This window comes from Anomalospiza imberbis, chromosome 22 (genome assembly GCF_031753505.1).
Source record: "Anomalospiza imberbis isolate Cuckoo-Finch-1a 21T00152 chromosome 22, ASM3175350v1, whole genome shotgun sequence".
Lineage (NCBI taxonomy): Eukaryota > Metazoa > Chordata > Aves > Passeriformes > Viduidae > Anomalospiza > Anomalospiza imberbis.
The window spans coordinates 5,312,002-5,333,707 of record NC_089702.1 but is presented as its reverse complement, the minus strand read 5'-3'; the positions used below and the strand labels follow the sequence as shown (position 1 = coordinate 5,333,707).

Genomic DNA, 21,706 nt, shown 5'->3' with positions numbered 1-21,706 from the left:
TGTTCTGGGTTTGGGATGTTCTGGGTTTGGGGCTGTCCGGGTTTGGGGCTGTCCGGGTTTGGGGCTGTCCGGGTTTGGGATGTTCTGGGTTTGGGATGTTCTGGGTTTGGGATGTTCTGGGTTTGGGGCTGTCCGGGTTTGGGGCTGTCCGGGTTTGGGATGTTCTGGGTTTGGGGCTGTCCCACCCTTCCCCTGCCCTCATCCCGTGTCCCCCCAGGCCAAGTACAAGGAGCGAGGGACGGTGCTGGCCGAGGATCAGCTGGCCCAGGTGGGAATTCCCTCCATGGGCTCGGGGTCCCCTCCCTGTCCCTGTCCCCGTCTCTGTCCCCACTGTCCCTGACCCCGCTGTCTGTCCATGTCCCACATGTCCCTGTGTCCCACATGTCCCTGTCCCCATCCCCACTGTCCCTGTCCCCATGTCCCTGTCCCTGTCCCCACTGTGTGTCCCTGTCCCCGTGTCCCTGTCCCTGTCCCCGCTGTGTGTCCCTGTCCCCGTGTCCCTGTCCCCGCTGTGTGTCCCTGTCCCTGTCCCTGTGTCCCTGTCCCTGCTGTGTGTCCCTGTCCCTGTCCCTGTGTCCCTGTCCCTGTCCCTGTGTCCCTGTCCCTGCTGTGTGTCCCTGTCCCTGTCCCTGTGTCCCTGTCCCTGTCCCTGTGTCCCTGTCCCCGCTGTGTGTCCCTGTCCCTGTGTCCCTGTCCCCGCTGTGTGTCCCTGTCCCTGTGTCCCTGTCCCCGCTGTGTGTCCCTGTCCCCGTGTCCCTGTCCCCGCTGTGTGTCCCTGTCCCTGTGTCCCTGTCCCCGCTGTGTGTCCCTGTCCCCATGTCCCTGTCCCTGTCCCTGCTGTGTATCCCTGTCCCTGTGTCCCTGTCCCTGCTGTGTATCCCTGTCCCTGTGTCCCTGTCCCCGCTGTGTGTCCCTGTCCCTGTCCCCGCTGTGTGTCCCTGTCCCCGTGTCCCTGTCCCTGTCCCCAGTGTCGCTGTCCCCGTGCAGATGTCCAAGCAGCTGGAGACGTTCCGCACGCACCTGCAGGCCTTTGCCAGCAAGCACAAGCAGGAGATCCGGCGCAGCCCCGAGTTCCGCCTGCAGTTCCAGGACATGTGCGCCACCATCGGCGTGGACCCGCTGGCCTGTGAGCCCCGGCGGGGACAGCGGGGACAGCCAGGGGATGGGGGGGACAGCGGGGACAGGGGGGACACAATGGGGACAGGGGGGGACAGCGGGGACACAATGGGGACAGCAGGGACAGCCAGGGGACGGGGGGACAGTGGGGGAGGAACAGGGGGACAACAGGGTCTCGGGAACAGATCTGGGGGAACGGGGTCCCGGGAACGGCTCTGGGGGACAGTGGGGCCTCAGGGAGGGTTCTGGGGACTCACCCGGGGGAAGAGGGGAGCTCAGGAATGCTCCCAGGGATCGGAGCTGCCGGGACCCCTGGGAATGGCTCTGGGCGGGGGAGTGGGGACAAACCCCAAACCCATCCCCCACACCTGGCCCCACACCTGGCCCTCAGACCTGTACCCCAATCCCATCCCCAGTCCCATCCCCAATCCCCAATCCCATCTCCCATCCCCAGTCCCATCCCCAATCCCCAAACCCATCCCAAATCCCATCTTCCATCCCCAATCCCCAATCCCATCTCCCATTCCCAATCCCATCCCCCAATCCCATCCCCAATCCTGTCCCCAATCCCCAAACCCATCCCAAATCCCATCTCCCATCCCCAATCCCATCTCCCATCCCCAATCCCATCTCCCATCCCCAATCCCCAATCCCATCTCCCATCCCCAATCCCATCTCCCATCCCCAATCCCATCTCCCATCCCCAATCCCATCTCCCATCCCCAATCCCCAATCCCATCTCCCATCCCCAATCCCATCCCCCAATCCCATCCCCAATCCCCAAACCCATCCCAAATTCCATCTCCCATCCCCAATCCCCAATCCCCAATCCCATCTCCCATCCCAAATCCCATCTCCCATCCCCAATCCCCAATCCCCAATCCCATCTCCCATCCCCAATCCCATCCCCCAATCCCATCCCCCAATCCCATCCCCAATCCCCAAACCCATCCCAAATCCCATCTCCCATCCCCAATCCCATCTCCCATCCCCAGTCCCATCCCCAGTCCCCAGTGCCATTCCCAATCCCATCTCCCATCCCCAATCCCCAGTCCCGGGCGGGGTCGGGCTCGGCGGATCCCGGTGGGTGGATCCGAGCTCTCCCTGCCCCCGCAGCTGGAAAAGGCTTCTGGGCCGAGGTGCTTGGGGTCGGCGACTTCTACTACGAGCTGGGGGTGCAGATCATCGAGGTGTGCCTGGCGCTGCGGCACCGCAACGGAGGTGGGGACCCGCTCCGGGAACAACGGGGATCCGCTCCGGAAACGGGGATTAGTTCTGAAACGGGGATCAGCCCTGAAACAACAGGGACCCGCTCCGGAAACGGGGATCAGCCCTGAAACGGGGACCCGCTCCGGAAACGGGGATCAGTCCTGACACAGGGATCCAGTCCTGATCCAGGGATCTGCTCCTGACTCAGGGATCAGTCCTGATCCAGGGATCCAATCCTGATCTAGGGACCCGCTCCTGACCCAGGGATCCACCCCTGACCCAGGGATCCACTCCAGACCCCAGGGATCCACTCCGGACCCCAGGGATCTATTCCTGATCCAGGGATCTATCATCCCCATAAAAATCCCATAAAATGCCATAAAAGTCCCCAAACAATCCCTTGAAATCCCGTAACACGCCGTGAAATCCCATCAACCCGCGGGCTGGGAGGGGGCGGGCGGGGCTGGGGATTCCCTGGGATTCCCCAGGAGGCTCCCGGGATTCCCTGCAGGGCTGATCACGCTGGAGGAGCTGCAGCAGCAGGTGCTGAAGGGCCGCGGGAAGTTCGCGCAGGACGTCAGCGCGTGAGTGCGGGCCCGGGATCGGGAATGCCCCGGGAATCCCTTGGGATTGCGGGGTCGGGATCGGGAATGCCCCGGGAATCCCTTGGGATTGTGGGGTCGGGATCGGGAATCCCTTGAGAATCCCTCGGGAATCTCTCGGGATTGCAGGGTCAGGATCGGGAATCTCTTGGGAATCTCTCAGGATTGCAGGGTCGGGAATCCTCCAGGAATTCCTCGGGAATCCCTCGGGATTTCGGGATCGGGCATTCCCCAGGAATCCCTTGGGAATCCCTTGGGATTGCGGGGTTGGGATCAGGAATTCCCTGGGAATCCCCCAGGAGTCTCTCAGGATTGCGGGGTCGGGAATCCCCCAGGAATTCCCCAGAAATCCCTTGGGAAACCCCAGGATTGCGGGGTCAGGATCGGGAATTCCCCAGGAATCCCTTGGGAATCCCTTGGGTTTTTGGGGTCGGGATAGGGAATTCCCCGGGAATCCCCTGGGAAACTCTCGGGATCACGGGATTGGGAATTCCCTGGGAATCCCTCAGGATCCGGGGCTGGAGCTGCAGCCGCCGCTCCTGCTGCTTCCTCGGGGGTCTCAGGGATCGCTGCCCGGGACAATTCTTGTGCCTAAAAATCCAGCCCCAGGAGGATTTTTCCCTAAAAATCCAACACCTGGAAGAATTTTTTCCCCTAAAAATCCAACCCCAGGAGGACTTTTCCCTACAAATCCAACCCCAGGAGGATTTTTCCCTAAAAATCCAACCCCAGGAGGACTTTTCCATATAAATCCAACCCCAGGAGGATTTTTCCCTACAAATCCAACCCCAGGAGGATTTTTCCCTACAAATCCAACCCCAGGAGGATTTTTCCCTACAAATCCAACCCCAGGAGGATTTTTCCCTACAAATCCAACCCCAGGATGGTTTTTCCCTAAATCCAGCCCTGGGAGGATTTTTCCCTAAGAATCCAACCCCAGGACGAGGATTCTTCCCGCTGGAGCTGCGAGGAAGGCACGGATAAACCCCAAGGGAAGCAGATTTTTAGGACAAAACTCCCATTTTTGGGGCTGAACCTCCAAGGCCGCCCAGATGCCAAAACCCCAGATCCCGTGCTGGGAAGGATTCCCGGTTTTTAGCAGCTGGAATTGGTGGGGAAGCTCCTTGGGGTGCCTGTGCCCTCCCCAGGGATGATCTGATCCGGGCCATCAAGAAGCTGAAGGTTTTGGGGAGCGGCTTTGGGATCATCCCGGTGGGGGGAACGTTCCTGGTGCAGTCGGTGCCGGCCGAGCTGAACATGGATCACACGGTGGTGCTGCAGCTGGCAGAGGTGGGACTTGATTACTGGGATTTACTGGGAATGGGATTGGAATTGGGAATGGGGATTACTGGGAATGGGGTTGGGATTGGAATTGGGAATGGGATTGGGAGTGGGAATTGGGAATGGGGTTGGGAATGGAGTTGGGACCTGCCTGAACTTGGATCACACGGTGGTGCTGCAGCTGGCAGAGGTGGGACTTACTGGGATTACTGGGATTGCTGGGAATGGGATTGGGATTGGGAATGGGGATTTCTGGGAATGGGGATTTCTGGGAATGGGATTGGGGATTGTTGGGAATGGGAATGGCGCTTGGCTGAACATGGATCACACGGTGGTGCTGCAGCTGGCAGAGGTGGGACTGGTTTTACTGGGATTTCTGGGAATGGGATTGGGAATGGGGATTGGTAGGAATGACACCAGGGATGGGGAACTGGTGGGAATGACACCCGGAAAAGGGCTGGGAATGGGGAATTGGTGCCTCCAGGACTGGGAATTGGGATTGGGTCGGGGTCGTGGGCGAAGCTGCCAAAGTGTGGATTTAAACCTGGATGGAAAACAGCCAGGAAAAATCTTGGTGTTCCCATAAAAAACCGGGATTGGGCTGGACTGGGATGGGACTGGAGGGTCCCCGCTCTGCTGGGGCCGGGATTGAAGCCCAGATGGAATTTTCCTATTTTCGTTTTTTTTTCCCCCCCAGAAAAAGGGATTTGTGACAGTCAGCGAGATCCGGGCCAGCCTCAAGTGGGAGACGGAGCGAGCGAAGCAGGTGCTGGTAGGTGGGAATGGGAAACTGGGAAACTGGGAATGGAAAACTGGGAAAATGGGAAACTGGGGAACTGGCAATGGGGATATGGGAAACTGGGAATGGGAAACGGGGAATGGGAAAATGGGAATGGGAAAATGGGAAACGAGGAATGGGAATGGGAAACTGGGAAATTGGGAAAATGGGAATGGGTATAGGAAACTGGGAAATTGGGAATGGGGGAATGGGAAATTGGGGATGGGAATGGGAAATTGGGGATGGGAAAGTGGGAATGGGATGGTAATGGGAACAACAACGGCAACTCAGCACATCCCAGTCCATCCCGTCATTCCCAGTCCATCCCCAGCCCGTTCCCAGTCCCGTTCCCGTTATTCCCAGTCCCATATTCCCGTTGCAGGAGCACCTGCTGAAGGAGGGCATGGCCTGGCTGGACGCGCAGGCCCCGGCCGAGCCGCAGTTCTGGCTGCCCGCGCTCTTCTCCGAGCTCCACGCCCAGGACAGCGCAGCCGGGCCCTGACGGCTCCCGGGAATCCCCTCTGGAACCCTCGGGAATCCCCCCTGGAATCCTGGCTGGAATCCCGGCTGGAATCCCCCAGAATCCCTCCCAGGATCGTCAGGAATCCCCCGTTGAATCCCTTCTGGGATCCCTGGGAATCTCCCTCCTGGAGTCCATGGGAATTCCTCCTGGAGGCCCAGGATCCTCAGGAATCCCTCCTGGGATCCTCGGGAATCCCTCCTGGAGTCCTTGGGAATCCCAGCTGGAATCCCCCCTGGGATCCTCAGGAATCCCTCTCGGGATCCTCGGGATCCCTCCTGTCCCCGCAATCCTAGGGACAGCCGGACCGGGAATAAAAAGTTTTGTACGAAGTTCCTGAGCTCGGGCAGTTCTGTGGGATCAATCCCTGCTGGATTCAGTGCCTTGCTTCTGGGTGGGAATGCCCCAGACGATGGAAAACCAGGAGAAGGAGCTGAGGGCGGAGTCTCGGGGGATTTTGGCTCTGGAATTTTGGCTCCCAGCAGCAGGAAGCCTGGGAAAGCTGTCCCGCAGTGCCTCGGGAAGTCGTTATTCCGTAAGAATTCCCACTAAGGAACAGCACAGGCTCCGTTCTGCCAAAACAAACCTTTATTGCACAAAGGAAAAAAAAAAAAAAAAACACAAAAAAACAAAAACCAAAAAAAAAACCAAAAAAGGAAAAAAATCCCGAAAAAACCCCAAAACAACAAAAGAATCAGAACTCTTCTGTACAACAGAAAACCACCAGAGGTCTCCGAGTGACTCGTGTGCATTTATTGTTTTCAGCTCCATTTCAGTCTCTAAAAATCCCTTTGCTAAAACATCTCTGCCTACAGCAGCGGCTGGAGGATTGTCACTGGGGACACCCCGAGAGGGGACACGGGGACAGCCCCGGGACCAGACAATTCCCATCCCTGGAAAAGCTGGAAAAGCTCCCCAGCCCCGCCCTGGGGCTGCTCGGGTGACAAAAGGTGGCAGCGAGGAGGTGGCACCATCCCTTCACCCTGCGGGTGTGGCAGCTGGGCCTCCCCTCAAGGGTTAAATCCAAACCAGCCCCGGGGGATTTGGGTAAAGAAAGGGGAAACAATTCCCGAGTTTTTCGGGAAAATTCCCCGTTTCCCACCACGGAAATTCCCCACGTGCCCCCTTCCTGCTGCTGCAATCCCCAATCATCCCAGGGGATCTGGGCTCCTCCTGCCCCTTGCGATGAGGATCCCGGGCTGGGAAGTTCTCCCAGCACCAGCAGGATCCAAACTGGGGCCAAACTGGTGGGGAGGGGGCTGGGGGAGGGCGAAATGTGCGACGTCGTGTCCGTACAAATCATCGGGGCGGGGGAAAAACGAAGCGTTGAGCTCCTGATCCCCCAAACTCTGCTCCAGCGGGGAATCGTCACCTCCACCCGCGGCTGGGTGGGGTTGGCACTGCCACTGCCACCTCTCCGTGTCACTGGCAGCACGGACCCTGCTCTCAGCGGTCCCAGGGCTCCCAAAAATGCGGAATTTTACAAGGTTTGGCAAAGGAGTTTGTCCCAGAGTCCGGCCGGGATTGTCCCTCCTCCTTCCGGCGTCTCCGTGGGGTGGCAGCAGGGAGGGAGGGGACAGGAGGGGACATTCAAGGTGACACTGACCCAAGGTGGGAAGCAGAGAATTCCAGGTGAGGTAAAGCCAGCTCCACCAGGAGAAAACCCCTCCTAAAAGGCTAAATTCAAACGGAGGCTGACAGAAATAAACGCAAACGGATCTTGGAGCGCTCCCCTCCTCTCTGACCGACGCATTTCTCCTCATCCTCCCCTTCCCCAAACCTCCAGGCTGAATAAATCCATGGATTCCTGCAGTTCCCACTTGCCACATGAAGTCTCCAAAGTGCCCCAGGGCTCGAGTAAAGCTTTGGGGAAGGAGCCCCAATTCCAGCAGTGAGAATTCCTTTATCTTTGGTCTGCCTAGAAGAAAGACACCAGGGAGGCCCCAGCTCTCCCAAATCCCACCTGGACACACCCTGGGCTATCCAAGCACTCCCACAGCTCCAGGCAAGGGCTCCCTCCCTGCCCAGGAGCAGAAAAGCTCTCAAGGATTTGCAGTCTAGAGCTCATTCTTTAATCGAAGGAGGGAAAAAAAAAAAAAAAACCTGGAAAAAAAACCAAAAAAAAACAAAAAAAAAAAACAAAACCAAAAAAAAATATCAAACCCCAACCAGTGTAGGTGTTCTCCAAAAAACCCCAAAAACAACCTGATGCCACATGCCAGGAAGTACCTTTGTCCAAGAGGAGCCTGTCCCGAGCTGGGCTTTGTCTCTTTTTTTGGGGAATTCTCCTCGGGGAATCCTCGGGGAACTCTCCTGGCGGTCGGAGGGAGGGAGGGAGGGAGGGAGGGAAGGAGCCCGCGGCTCTCCCCGCCCCGGCCTGGCTGTGCTGCAGTCCCGGGCCGGGCCGGGCCCTCCTAGGCCTTGGGGCAGCCCTGGGGCTCGGGCTCGGGCTCCGAGGAGCTGCTCTCCGAGTCCATGTCGGCGCTGTCCTGCTGGTGCCGCTCCTGCAGCCGCGCCCGCAGCGCCTGCAGCCGCCCCAGCAGCGCCTGGTAGTCAAAGTGGCCGCGCTTCTCCCCGAAAGGGTCCTGGGAGAGGGGAAACCCACGGGGCTGAGGGCTGGGGAGAGGTGGGGGGGTGAAATTCCAGGGGGAAATCCCAGCCTGGGGCGGGGAGAGGATGATGGAATTCCACTGGGAAGGATCCTGGAACTTCCCCTGGAGAGGATCCTGAAATTCCCCTGGAGAGGATCCTTGATTTGCCCCTTGGAGAGGATCCTTCCCTTGGAGAGGATCCTGAAATTCCCCTGGGAAGGATCCTGGAACTCCCCCTGGAGAGGATCCTTGGAGAGGATCCTTCCCTTGGAAAGGATCCTGAAATTCCCCTGGGAAGGATCCTGGAACTCCCCCTGGAGAGGATCCTTGGAGAGGATCCTTCTCTTGGAAAGGATCCTGAAATTCCCCTGGGAAGGATCCTGGAACTCCCCCTGGAGAGGATCTTCTCTTTGAGAGGATCCTGACATTCCCCTGCAGAGGATCCTTGAATTCCCCCTGGAGACAAGGATCCCATCCTTGAATTCCCCCTGGACAAGATCCTTCAGTTCCCTCAATCTCCTTGAATTCCCCCTGGAGAGGATCCCGAAATTCCCTTTGTCTCCTCGAATTCCCCCTGGAGAACAATGACCCCATCCTTGATTTCCCCCTGGTGCTGCACATCTGTCCAGGCTCAGCTCCAGCCCCAGCTGTGCCCCACACCTGTCCCCAGCCCCAGCTGTGCCCCACACCTGTCCCCAGCCCCAGCTGTGCCCCACATCTGTCCCCAGCCCCAGCTGTGCCCCACACCTGTCCCCAGGTTGTGTCCCCAGCCCCAGCTGTGCCCCACACCTGTCCCCAGGTTGTGTCCCCAGCCCCAGCTGTGCCCCACACCTGTCCCCAGGTTGTGTCCCCAGCCCCAGCTGTGCCCCACACCTGTCCCCAGCCCCAGCTGTGCCCCACACCTGTCCCCAGGTTGTGTCCCCAGCCCCAGCTGTGCCCCACACCTGTCCCCAGCCCCAGCTGTGCCCCACATCTGTCCCCAGCCCCAGCTGTGCCCCACACCTGTCCCCAGGTTGTGTCCCCAGCCCCAGCTGTGCCCCACACCTGTCCCCAGGCCGTGTCCCCTCACCTGCATGCTCTGGCCCTGCAGGTGCAGCCGCTCCTTGCACACGCCCTCGTAGAAGTCCAGGTACTCCATGAAGGATTTCTCCATGACGCCCCTGGGGACAGAGGGGACACGGTCACCGCGGCCCTGGGGACGCCGGTGTGGCACCCGGTGCTGCTGGCACCGCCTGGGCGTCCCCGGGGCTGCGGGGAGGGGACGGAGCCGGGGAGGGGACGGAGGGGACACGGCCTGGGGAGGGAACAGAGCCGGGGAGGGGACAGAGCCCAGGGGACCCGGCCACAGCAGTTGCGCCCGCTCCCTCCTCCCAGAAACTTTCTGGGAATGTTTCCCCCGGAGCTCCTCCTGCACATTCCCACATTCCCTGCGCAGGGTCCGCTCCCGGGAATTCGGGAATGATGGCTGGGGATGGATCCTGCTGCCCCCCCAGCCCCCTGGAGTGTCCCCAGCCCCCCCTGGAGTGTCCCCAGCCCCCCTCGGTGTCCCCAGTGTCCCCATCCATGGTGTCCCCGGTGTCCCTGGTGTCCCCATCGCCGGTGTCCCCGGTGTCCCTGGTGTCCCCATCCATGGTGTCCCCGGTGTCCCTGGTGTCCCAATCGCCGGTGTCCCTGGTGTCCCCATCCCCAGTGTCCCCATCCCCGGTGTCCCCGGTGTCAGGCCGTACCGGAGGGGCTCGGGGCAGGGACACTTCCCCTCCAGCATGTCACACACAGCCACGCGGATGGTCTCGTGCCGGATGCACTCGTTGTAGTTCTTGCTGTCCCCGGGGTGCCGCTCCTGGGGGCGGCGGCGCGTGAGGGCAGGGCCCAGCCTGGCCAGGCCTGACCAGTCCTGAGCCCGGCCTGACCAGTCCCTGACCAGTGCAGGGTCCAGCCTCACCAGTCCTGACCAGTGCAGAGCTGGGCTCCCAATTAATTCCAGGCTGGGATCCCAGTTAATTCCAGGCTGGGATCCCAGTTAGTCCCAGCCCAGAGCCCCACTTAGGCCCAGCTCGGAGCCCCACTTAGGCGCAGCCTGGGCGCTCACCTGCTCGAAGCCGGGCTCGTTGTGGTACGGGTTCTCGGTCATCAGGGACTGGATGGAGATCAGCACCGAGGAGATGCTCTGGGCAGGGCTCCAGGCTGGGCCTGTCCACGTGCTGGGGCAGCAGGGCACAAAACAGCAATTAACACCTCATTAATTAATCAATTAACCACCAGCACCGCCCCCCCCACCCCCCTCCTCACCAGAGCCCAAACACCCGTGGGACCTCAGCTGGGCCTAAACCTCCCTGGGCACAGCCTAAACTGTCCTGTCCTTCTGTCCGTGCTCACCTGGGAGCAGAGCCCGGGCTCAGCTGGCCCAGCCTAACCCCAGGCCCGGCTTACCCCAGGATGCTGAGGCAGACCCTAGGCCCGGCTTGGCAGACCCTAGGCCCAGCTTGGCAGACCCTAGGCCCGGCTTACCCCAGGATGCTGAGGCAGACCCTAGGCCCGGCTTACCCCAGGATGCTGAGGCAGACCCTAGGCCCGGCTTACCCCAGGATGCTGAGGCAGACCCCAGGCCTGGCTTGGCAGACCCCAGGCCCGGCTTACCCCAGGATGCTGAGGCAGACCCTAGGCCCGGCTTACCCCAGGATGCTGAGGCAGACCCCAGGCCCGGCTTACCCCAGGATGCTGAGGCAGACCCCAGGCCCGGCTTACCCCAGGATGCTGAGGCAGACCTTGCCGTTGCGGTAGAAGTTGGGGTTGAAGCGCACGGTGTTGTTGCCTGTGGTCATGAGCTTGACGCGGGGCGGGTGGATGGGGTAGTCCGGGGGGCAGCGGAACAGGAACAGGAAGAAGCCGCCCTCGTAGGGGGTGTCGAACGGGCCCGTGATCAGCGCGTGGATCTGCGGGGACACCGGAGCCCGGCGGCGTTCCCGAACCCTGCGGCGCTCCCGAATCCCGCGGGGCTCCTGAACCCTGTGGGGCTCCCAAACCCTGCGGCATTCCTGAATCCCATGGGGCTCCCAAACCCTGCAGAGTTCCCAAATCCCGTGGGGCTCCCAAACCCTGCGGTGTTCCCGAACCCTGCAGCGTTCCCGAATCCCGTGGGGCTCCCAAACCCTCTGGCGTTCCTGAACCCTGTGGTGTTCCCAAACCCTGCAGCGTTCCCGAATCCCGCGGGCCTCCCAAACTCTACAGCACTCCCAAACCCTCAGGAGTTCCTCAGTCCTCTGGCGTTCCCAAATCCTCCAGCGTTCCCAAACCCTCTGGCGATCCCAAACCCTCCAGCATTCCCAAACCCTCCATGGCTCCAGCATTCCCAAACCCTCCCAAACCCGCTGGCATTCCCAAACCCTCCATGGCTCTGGCATTCCCAAACCCTCCGGCATTCCCAAACCCTCTCCCCACTGGATCCCACCCCCATCCCCCGGGACGCCGGAGCCTTGCCGTTCCCTCTCCGGGATGTTCGGGGACAATTCCGGGCGGGAGAGGCCGCAGATCCCGGGTCTGGGATCAGCAGCAGCAGGGAGCGCCGGCGCTCCTCACCTTGGTCATGTCGTGGGGGTCGGGCACCACGAACATTCCCGGCGGCGGCTCCTTGTAAATGGACATGATATCCCTGGAAAAGGGAGCGGGAATCAGCCGGGACCGCCCGGCCCCGCGGGGTTTGGGACTGGGATTTGGGACTGGGATTTGGGACCGGGATTTGGGACCCGGATTTGGGACTGGGATTTGGGACCCGGATTTGCGACGCCTGGGCCTGGCTTGGGATGAGCTCCGGGAGCGGAGCCCCAAAAGCAGCCCAGGCATTCCAGAGCACTCCTGGAATTCTCGGGAATCCTAGCTGGAATCCTCAGGAATCCTGGCTGGAATCCCCCCTGGAATCCTCGGGAATCCTGACTGGAATTCTCAGGGATCTTGGCTGGAATTTTTGGGAATCCCACCTGGAATCCTCACTGGAATCCTCAGAGATCCCCCCTGGAATCCCTCCAGGAACTCCCCCCTGGAATTTCACCAACTCCAGCACCAGGAATTCCAATAAAAATGAAAATCCAATGAAATTCCCGCTGTGAATTCCCAGGGGAATTCCAGGGGATCCAGGCTGAGAATTCCAGGGGACCCAGGCAGGAATTCCAGGGGACCCAGGCTGGAATTCCAGGGGACCCAGGCAGGAATTCCAGGGGACCCAGGCGGGAATTCGAGGGGATCCAGGCGGGAATTCCAGTGGATCCAGGCTGGGAATTTCAGGGGATCCTGGCAGAAATTCCAGGGGACCCAGGCAGGAATTCCAGGGGATCCAGGCTGAGAATTCCAGGGGATCCAGGCAGGAATTCCAGGGGACCCAGGCTGGGAATTCCAGGGGACCCAGGCGGGAATTCCAGGGGACCCAGGCTGGGAATTCCAGGGGATCCAGGCGGGAATTCCAGGGGACCCAGGCGGGAATTCCAGGGGACCCAGGCAGGAATTCCAGGGGACCCAGGCTGGAATTCCAGGGGATCCAGGCAGGAATTCCCGGGGATCCCGGGCAGGGCTGGGAAGAACCTGGGACAGAGCAAAGGGTCCCCGCCCAAGGTCCCTCCCAACCCAAACCTGCCCGGGACTCCGCGGCTCCGGAGCGAGCCCCGGGAAGGACCGGGACCTGTCCCGGGACACCGGCAGGCCCCGGCGCTGTCCCCAGGCCCGTGCCCGGTGCCCGGCGCGGCTGCCGAGGCCCGGTGCGCCGCAGGGCCCGTTACCGGCCGCGGGGCCGAGCCCAACGCCTGCGCCGCGCTCCGTGCCCGGGCCCCGCGCTGCCGGTGCCGCCGGTGCCGCTCCGCTCACCGTTTGATCCGCAGCAGGCAGGCCGGGCTGGGCCGCTCGCTGTCCCAGTCGCCGCTGACCGTGGGGTCCCAGAAGGCGGAGTGCGTGAGGAGCGCGGCCCCCGCCGCCGCCGCCGCCGCCATCGGGGCGCCGCCGCTGCCGGGGGCCACGCCGGTGCCGGGCGCCGCGGCCGCGCCGAAGCCCGCCGCCGCCCAGAGCTCGGCGGGGATGAAGACGCCGGGGGTCCCCGCGGCGCCGGCGGCGCTGGGCGAGGCGCTGCCGCCGCCGCCCGCCGCCAGCACCGCGGCCGGGGCCGGGGCCGCGTCCTCGGCCGCCGGGCTCTCCGCCATTGCGGCCTCGGCCCGCGCCGCTTCCGGGACTCCGCACCACCGAGGCGCGCGGCCAGAGCGGCCCCGCGCCGCCCACGCCGCCCGCCCCCGGCACCATAGAGCGGCGGGCGGAGCGGCTCGGCCGCAGGGGCGCACGGGAGGGCGAAGCGGCGACGGCGCCCCCTGGCGTGGGGGAGGCCCGGCGGGCGGGAGGGGGAGCTGGGGGGTTTTTGGGGAAGAACGAGGGAATTCGGGGAATTCGGGGAATTCCGGGAATTCGGGGAACGGCGCGGCTGTGGGAGCGAAAAGGGCGGGAAAAACCTCCGGGAGCGGCACGCGGCGGGGAACGGGCACGGCCCCGGGGCTGCCAGAGCCGCGGGAGTGCTTGGACAACGCTCCGAGGGGTGCGCAGGGCCGGGGGTTGGACGGGATCATCCCGCTGGATCCTTTCCCATTTGGGAAATTCCCTGGGATGGGGTGAGCCCGCTGGATCCTTTCCACTCGGGATACTCGCTGGGATGGGGTGATCCCGCTGGATCCTCTCCCATTTGGGATATTCCCTGGGATGGGATCATCCCGCTGGATCCTCTCCCATTTGGGATATTCCCTGGGATGGGATCATCCCGCTGGATCCTTTCCACTCGGGATACTCGCTGGTTCCAAGATCACCGCACCCAACTGCTGCTCACCATGTCCCCCCCAAGTGTCCCCAAGTGTCACCTGCCCGGGTGACACCGGGAATTCTGTATCCCATCCTGGGGACACCGGGAATTCTGTATCCCATTTCCCAGGGACACTAGGAATTCTGCATCCCATTTCCCGGGAATTCTGTATCCCGTTCCCAGGACATTGGGAATTCTGCATCCCAGGAATTCTGTATCCCGTTCCTGGGGACACTGGGAATTCTGTATCCCATTTCCCAGGGACACTGGGAATTCTGCATCCCATTTCCTGGGAATTCTGTATCCCGTTCCCAGGACAATGGGAATTCAGCATCCCATTCTCCAGGGACACTGGGAATTCTGTATCCCATTTCCCGGGAATTCTGTATCCCATTTTCCAGGGACACTGGGAATTCTGTATCCAGGGAATTCTGTATCCCATTTCCCAGGGACACGAGGAATTCTGTATCACATTTCCCGGGAATTCTGTATCCCATTTTCCAGGGACACTGGGAATTCTGTATCCAGGGAATTCTGTATCCCATTTCCCAGGGACACCAGGAATTCTGCATCCCATTTCCTGGGAATTCTGCATCCCGTTCCCGGAGGATAACTGTAACCCAGCCCAGGTAACAGCGTTGTTCTGGAACATTCCCACAGGGCTGTCCCTGTGTAGGGTCGCACATTCCCGCCCCGGAATCCAGGGAATTTCGGGAATTTCCCCTCTCCCCAGTCCCTTCTGTTACCGCAGCCAGCTTTCTCCAACCCTTGGGGCTTTTTAAGCCGAGTCCTCCTCAGCCCCTTCAGGAATTCCACCCATCCCCATTCCCAGGAATGTCCTCAAACAGAGCCACCCATCCCGTGTCCCATTCCCCATGTCCCATTCCCCATGTCCCAGGAATGTCCCCAAACAGAGCCACCATTCCCCATGTCCCAATCTCCATGTTCCATTCCCCGTGTCCCATTCCCATTCCCCATGTCCCAATTCCCGTGTCCCATTCCTAATCCCCGTGTCCCAATCCCCGTGCCCCAATCCCCGTGCCCCAATCCCCGTGCCCCAATCCCATTCCCTGTGTCCCATTCCCCGTGTCCCAATCCCCGTGCCCCAATCCCTGTGTCCCATTCTCATTCCCTGTGTCCCATTCCCTGTGTCCCAATCCCCGTGCCCCATTCCCCGTGTCCCATTCCCATTCCCTGTGTCCCAGTCCCCGTGCCCCAATCCCATTCCCAGGAATGTCCCCAAATAGAGCCACCATTCCCCATGTCCCAATCCCCGTGTCCCATTCCCAATCCCAGGAATGTGCTCCCATTCCCAGGAAGGTCCCAGCCGCTGCCAGAGGCTCTGGGCACCGGGAGTGGCTGCGTTAATTAATTTAATTACTCAAGCAGGTAACGAGCCAAGCTCCCTCAGGGCTGCCTTTCCTTAAAGGCGCGGCTGCCTCTCCCAAAATCCTGGGATTCGGGTGGGATTCGGGAATTTCTCCTCCCTGACGTACTCCAGGCTTTCAAAGGGACGAGGCGTGGAGCAGCTGGGGGGTGAAAATCCCCTTGGCTCCGGGGTTTTTGTGGGAATTCTGCTCTGAGGAGGGACACGGACAGCTCCAGCGCCAGGGTGAGGATTCCCAGAATTCCTGGGAATTCCCTTCTGCCACAGGATCCTGGAATGCTTTGGGTGGGGAGGGACCTTGAATCCCAGCCAGGGACAATTCCCAGGGTGCTCCGAGCTGGCCTGGAACATTCCAGGGATGGGGCAGCCACGGATTCCCAGGAATTCTCCCCAGTATCTGACCCCAACTTCCTCTCATGGTGCTTTGTTTTCCCAGGGCCTGGATTTGGGGGGATTTTTAACAGATTTGAGTTGACTCCAGCTTCATCTTCTTTTCTTCCCATTCCCATCCCACAGCTGGGATTTTCCACCCAAAATCTTCTCCAGAAGGTGAAAAACAAAGGTTAAAAAAAACCCCAAGAGATTTCCGTAGAGAAATCCGTGGTTTCCTCTGGGAATTCCATCCCAGCCCCAAAAGGGAAAGAATTCCCCCCAATATCCAACCCCAACCTCTTCTCATGGAGCTTTGTTTTCCCAAGGCCCAGTTTTGGGCGGATTTTTGCAGATTTGAGTTGACTCCATCTTCATTTTCCTCTCTTCCCATTCCCATTCCCATCCCACAGCTGGGATTGTCCACCCAGGCCAGAATCTCCCCCAGAAGGTGAAAAAAAAACCCCAAAAGCGGCGATTTCCGTAGAGAAATCCGTGGTTTCCTCTGGGAATTCCATCCCAGCCCCAAAAGGGAAAGAATTCTCCCCAACACCCAGCCCCAACCTCTGCCTTCCCAGGGCCCAGTTTTGGGGGAATTTTTGCAGATTTGAGTTGCCTCCAGCTTCATTTTCCATCCCACAGCTGGGATTTTCCACCCAGGCCAGAATCTGCCCCAGAAGGTGAAAAATAAAGGTAAAAAAACCCCAAAAGCAGCGATTTCCGTAGAGAAATCCGTGGTTTACTGGTCGGAGAGGAGGAGGAGGGCCCCGAGGTGTCACATGGCGAAGAGGATGAGGAAGGCCACCATGAGGCAGAAGAGCCCCATGGCCTCGGACAGCGCGAAGCCCAGGATGGCGTAGGAGAAGAGCTGCTGCTTCAGGGAGGGGTTCCTGGCACCGGGAAAAAACGGGAATGAAAATGGGGAATGACGGCCTGGAGCAGGGAATGATGCCCTAAGCCAGGGAATCCAACCACGGAATGAAAGCAGGGAATGAAAGCAGGGAATGATGTCCTGAACCAACCCAGAGTCAGGGAATGAAAGCAGGGAATGATGTTCTGAACCAGGGAATGATGCCCCAAGCCAGGGAATTATGCCCCAAGCCAGGGAATAACTCCAGGGAATGCTGCCCCAAGCCAGGGAATAACACCAGGGAATGATGCCCCAAACGACGGAATAAAACCAGGGAATGATGCCCCAAACCAGCCCAGAGTCAGGGAATGAAACCAGGGAATGATGGCCCAAGCCAGGGAATAAACCCAGGGAATTCCCAAAACCAGGGAATAGCACCAGGGAATAACACCAGGGAAATCCCAAAACCAGGGAATGAATTCAGGGAATAATGCCCCAAATCAGGGAATAACACCAGGGAATAAATCCAGGGAATTTCCAAAACCAGGGAATAAATCCAGGGAATAATGCCCCAAGGCAGCCCAGACCCGAGGCTGTGCAGGGAGCAGCTGGGATGGGATAATGGGATAACGGGATGGGATGGGATACATGGGATGGGATAATGGGATGGGATGGGATAACGGGATGGGATCCATGGGATAATGGGATGGGATCCATTGGATGGGATCCATTGGATGGGATAACGGGATGGGATAATGGGATGGGATGGGATAACGGGATGGGATCTATGGGATAACGGGATGGGATCCATTGGATGGGATCCATTGGATGGGATCCATGGGACGGGATGGGATCAGTAGGATGGGATAATAGGATGGGATCAATGGGATAATGGGATGGGATCCATTGGATGGGATCCATTGGATGGGATCGTGGGATATCCGGGTTTTTTCCCTGGTTTTGGGGATGTTAAACCCCGGGTTTAGCTGGCACCTGGTGGTTCCAAGCTGCAATTCCTGCATTTCCTTCCAGAGGCAGCAGAGCTCCAGAGTGGGGGATCAATTAGAGGGCGCATTCGAACAATTCAGGGACTTTGTTTTAATAGAACAGTGGATTCATTTAACGGAAAAACAGATTATTTGAATCAACCAGTGAGTTATTTTAGGAGAATAATCATTTTAACAGAATTCGTTACCCTAACAATTATTTTAATAGAATACTGAGATTATTTTAATAGAACGGATTATGTCGAGATAACAGCACGGTTTTATTAGAATGAAATAAATCACTAAATAAAATATTTTATTAGAATTGCTTCAAGAGAGTGGGATGCTTTTAACAGAACAGTGGGTTCTACTTAGGAGAAGAATGGATTACTTAAACAAATGGGTTATTTTAAGAGAAAAATGGATTGTTTTAGTAGAATTCATCCGTTTAATTGTATAATGGGGTTTTTTAAGAGAAGAGGGGATATTTTTAAGGGAATGGGGACCATTTTAAAGGACCATTTTAGGGGAATACTGGACCGGAATACCGGACCATTTTTAAGGGCATGGTGGATCATTTTTAGGGGAATAGGGGATTGATTTTTAAGGGAATGGGGAACCTTTTTAAAGGACCATTTCAGGCGAAGACTGGACCATTTTTAAGGGAATGCTGCACCACCACGCCCATCTGATATCCCGAGTCCTTAACACCCATCCTGTTCCACACCCCTGTGCAGAGCCGGCCCCAAATCCTGGGGAAAGGCCACAAATCCCAGGGAATGGCCCCAAATCCTGGGGAATGGCCCCAGATCCCAGAGAAAGACCCCAAATCCCGGGGAAAGGCCACAAATACCAGGGAAAGGCCACAAATCCCGGGGAATGGGCCCAAACCCTGAGGAAAGGCCCCAAACCCCAGGGAATGACCCCAAATCCCAGGGAAAGGCCCTAGGGAATGGCCCCAAATCCCAGGGAAAGGCCCCAAACCCCAGGGAATGGCCCCAAACCCCAGGGAATGGCCCCAAACCCCAGGGAATGGCCCCAAACCCCAGGGAATGGCCCCAAACCCCAGGGAATGGCCCCAAAACCCAGGGAAAGGCCCTAGGGAATGGCCCCAAATCCCAGGGAAAGGCCCCAAACCCCAGGGAATGGCCCCAAATCCCAGGGTTCCGGAGCAGCCCCACCTGGCGTAGCCGATGATGAGGCTCCCGAAGACGGTGCCGATCCCCGCCCCCGAGCCCGCCACGCCCACGGTGGCGGCGCCGGCCCCGATGAACTTGGCGGCCGTGTCGATGTCCCGGGACAGCGCGGTGCTGCGGAACTGCCGCCGGGGCTGCGGCACGGCCGGGGACACCTGCGGGACACAGGACAGCTCAGGGACACCGGGACAGGGCAGGGACACCGGGGATAGGACAGGGACACCCAGGGGACAGGGCAGGGACACCGGGGATAGGACAGGGGACAAAGGGACAGGACAGGGACACCCAGGGGACAGGGCAGGGACACCCAGGGGACAGGACAGGGACACCGGGGAGAGGACAGGGGACACAGGGACAGGGCAGGGACACCCAGGGGACAGGACAGGGACACCCAGGGGACAGGGCAGGGACACCCAGGGGACAGCTCAGGGGACAGGGCAGTGACACCTCAGGGCTGGCACCCAGCATGGGAAGCGGGGCTTTGGTCCTGATCAACAGCATGGGGATGGAGGATGAGGATGGAGGATGAAAGAGCAGGATGAGGGTGAAGGAGCAGGATCAGAATGGGGATGAAGACGAAGGATCAGGATGAAGGATCAGACTGAAGGATCAGGATGAGGGTGAAGGAGCAGGATGGGGAGGAAGGAGCAGGGTCAGAATGAGGAAGAAGGATCAGGATGAAGGAGCAGGATGGGGACGAAGGAGCAGGATGGGGACGAAGCCCAAGCCCAGCCCGTCTCACCTGTGCGCTCTCCTCAGGCCTGCTGAACACAGCCACGGACACGGGCCTGGCCAGAGCCCTGGAGCAGCAGCGGAACTGCAGGGACAGGGACAGGGACAGGGACAGCCAGGTCAGCCCAGCACGCCCAGCACCCTCTGTGTGGACAGCCCGTCCTAAAACCCAGCCCAAACCCCTCTGTGTGGAGAGTCTGTCCTAAAACCCAGCCCAAACCCCTCTGTGTGGAGAGTCTGTCCTAAAACCCAGCCCAAACTCCTCTGCGTGAGAGCCTGTCCTAAAACCCAGCCCAAAGCCCTGCAGCCACTGCTGGGAGCAGAGATCGGCCTTCCCAACCCTCAAGTGTTTTATGGAGCCCTGAAATCCCCCTAAAACACCCCAACACAACACAAAAATTGGAAAACAAGGGGTTATGGATGGAGGGGGTTTCTATTTCAGCCACTGGGATCAATTCCACACACCCCAGGCCGAGCACAGCGAGACCCCAGCCCCAGAAATCCAAATTTTCCCCCACATTTCCACACGTTTTCCTCCTGGAAAGGAAGGGATTCCCGAGTGACCCCGTGGAAATCCGGGAGTTCCTGCTGGGAGCAGCTGCAGCCGAGTGCCAGCCACTCACATGGTGTCACCAGAGGTCACCTTGTTCCCTTCCTCCTTAAACCCAGGCTAGAAACGCCCGGGATCCCAGCTCAGCTGGGGGTAGCGGGGGTGGAGAAATGCCACAAATCCCAAATTCCTGGCGGGAATTCCCCCAGCCCTGCCAGGCAAGGACCTACCAGCGCCGGGGAGCTGAGGAGCGCCATGGGGGCCGGCATTTTGCTGGATCTGCAGCGAGAAAACCAGGTAAAAAACAGAGAAATACCCCAAAGCCAGGTAAAAAAAACAGAGAAATACCCCAAAGCCAGGTAAAAAAAACAGAGAAATACCCCAAAGCCAGGTAAAAAAACAGAGAAATACCCCAAAGCCACGTGAAAAACAGGGAAATAACCCCAAAGCCAGAGAAATACCCCAAAGCCAGGTAAAAAACAGGGAAATACCCCAAAACCACGTGAAAAAACAGATAAATACCGCAAAGCCACGTGAAAAAAAGAGAAATACCCCAAAGCCAGGTAAAAAACAGAGAAATTCCCCAAAACCACGTGAAAAACAAAGAAAAACCCCAAAGCCACGGGACGCCTGTCACAGCCCCGCGGGAGCTCCTCTGCTGTCCCCACCGCGGGGCACTGTCCCCGAGGCTGTGTCCCCATGGCTCTGTCCCACTGACCCCGCCGTGTCCCCGGGGCTTTCACCCCACCGTGTCCCCAGCTGTCCCCAAGGCTTTAAACCCACCGTGTCCCCAAGGCTTTCACCCCACCGTGTCCCCAGCTGTCCCCAAAGCTGTGTCCTCACCGTGTCCCCAAGGTTTTAACCCCACCGTGTCCCCAGCTGTCCCCAAGGCTTTAACCCCACCGTGTCCCCAGCTGTCCCCAAGGCTTTGTCCTCACCGTGTCCCCAAGGTTTTAACCCCACCATGTCCCCAAATGTCCCCAAAGCTTTGTCCTCACTGTGTCCCCAAGGCTTTAACCCCACTGTGTCCCCAACTGTCCCCAAGGTTTTAACCCCACTGTGTCCCCAAGGTTTTAACCCCACCATGTCCCCAGCTGTCCCCAAGGCTTTGTCCTCACCATGTCCCCAAGGCTTTAACCCCACCGTGTCCCCAGCTGTCCCCAAGGTTTTAACCCCACCATGTCCCCAGCTGTCCTCAAGGCTTTAACCCCACTGTGTCCCCAAGGTTTTAACCCCACCATGTCCCCAAATGTCCCCAAAGCTTTGTCCTCACCGTGTCCCCAAGGTTTTAACCCCACTGTGTCCCCAAATGTCCCCAAGGCTTTAACCCCACTGTGTCCCCAAGGTTTTAACCCCACCATGTCCCCAGCTGTCCCCAAGGCTTTGTCCTCACCGTATCCCCAAGGTTTTAACCCCACCATGTCCCCAGCTGTCCCCAAGGTTTTAACCCCACCGTGTCCCCAAGGCTTTGTCCTCACCGTGGCCCCAAGGTTTCAACCCCACAGTGACTGTCCCCAACTGTCCCCAAGGTTTTAACCCCACTGTGTCCCTGACTGTCCCCAAAGCTTTAAGCCCACTGTGTCCCCATCTGTCCCCAAGGCTTTGTCCCCAAGGTTTTAACCCTGCCTTGTCCCCGACTATCCCCAAGGCTTTGTCCTCACCATGTCCCCAAGGTTTTAACCCCCTCGTGTCCCCGAGGCTTTAACCCCTCCGTGTCC

The 21,706-nt window shown here is 59.3% G+C and overlaps 3 protein-coding genes across 7 annotated transcripts in view; 1 reads left to right on the top strand and 2 right to left on the bottom strand.

Moving 5' to 3' along the window:
- The window catches only part of SNF8 (SNF8 subunit of ESCRT-II), a 43,665-nt gene extending 37,929 nt beyond the window's left edge, over positions 1–5,736 (top strand). Inside the window, exons 2-8 of one of the 4 annotated variants that reach the window (XM_068211997.1) lie at positions 218–268; positions 1,027–1,126; positions 2,233–2,337; positions 2,837–2,909; positions 4,076–4,217; positions 4,906–4,980; positions 5,369–5,736. In XM_068211997.1, coding sequence (XP_068068098.1) covers positions 218–268; positions 1,027–1,126; positions 2,233–2,337; positions 2,837–2,909; positions 4,076–4,217; positions 4,906–4,980; positions 5,369–5,488 — 666 coding nt within the window. In that variant the 3' untranslated portion in view covers positions 5,489–5,736. Of the gene's footprint in view, positions 1–217; positions 269–968; positions 1,127–2,232; positions 2,338–2,836; positions 2,910–4,075; positions 4,218–4,905; positions 4,981–5,368 lie in introns of all 4 variants that reach the window. The other 3 variants (XM_068211996.1, XM_068211995.1, XM_068211998.1) reach the window with 3 other exon arrangements.
- Positions 1–20,267, bottom strand: part of ATP5MC1 (ATP synthase membrane subunit c locus 1) — a 106,537-nt gene extending 86,270 nt beyond the window's left edge. Inside the window, exons 1-4 of the mRNA XM_068212038.1 lie at positions 20,219–20,267; positions 19,449–19,523; positions 18,692–18,879; positions 16,450–16,564 (exon numbers count right to left, since the gene is read on the bottom strand). Coding sequence (XP_068068139.1) covers positions 16,450–16,564; positions 18,692–18,879; positions 19,449–19,523; positions 20,219–20,257 — 417 coding nt within the window. The 5' untranslated portion in view covers positions 20,258–20,267. The remainder of the gene's footprint in view (positions 1–16,449; positions 16,565–18,691; positions 18,880–19,448; positions 19,524–20,218) is intronic.
- Positions 6,261–13,338, bottom strand: UBE2Z (ubiquitin conjugating enzyme E2 Z). Of its 2 annotated transcripts, XR_011005754.1 has the most exons (8): positions 12,949–13,338; positions 11,674–11,746; positions 10,843–11,030; positions 10,187–10,298; positions 9,825–9,937; positions 9,167–9,257; positions 7,736–8,091; positions 6,263–7,424 (listed from the first exon to the last, which is right to left on the bottom strand). XR_011005754.1 is itself a non-coding variant. In XM_068211963.1 (7 exons), exons 1-7 carry the CDS (start codon positions 13,275–13,277, stop codon positions 7,921–7,923), a joined length of 1,077 nt encoding a protein of 358 aa, XP_068068064.1. In that variant the 5' UTR covers positions 13,278–13,338; the 3' UTR covers positions 6,261–7,920. The 2 variants fall into 2 exon arrangements, 1 of the variants encoding a protein (XP_068068064.1); XM_068211963.1 differs by having other exon boundaries at positions 6,261–8,091.
- Positions 20,268–21,706: the final 1,439 nt, after the last annotated feature.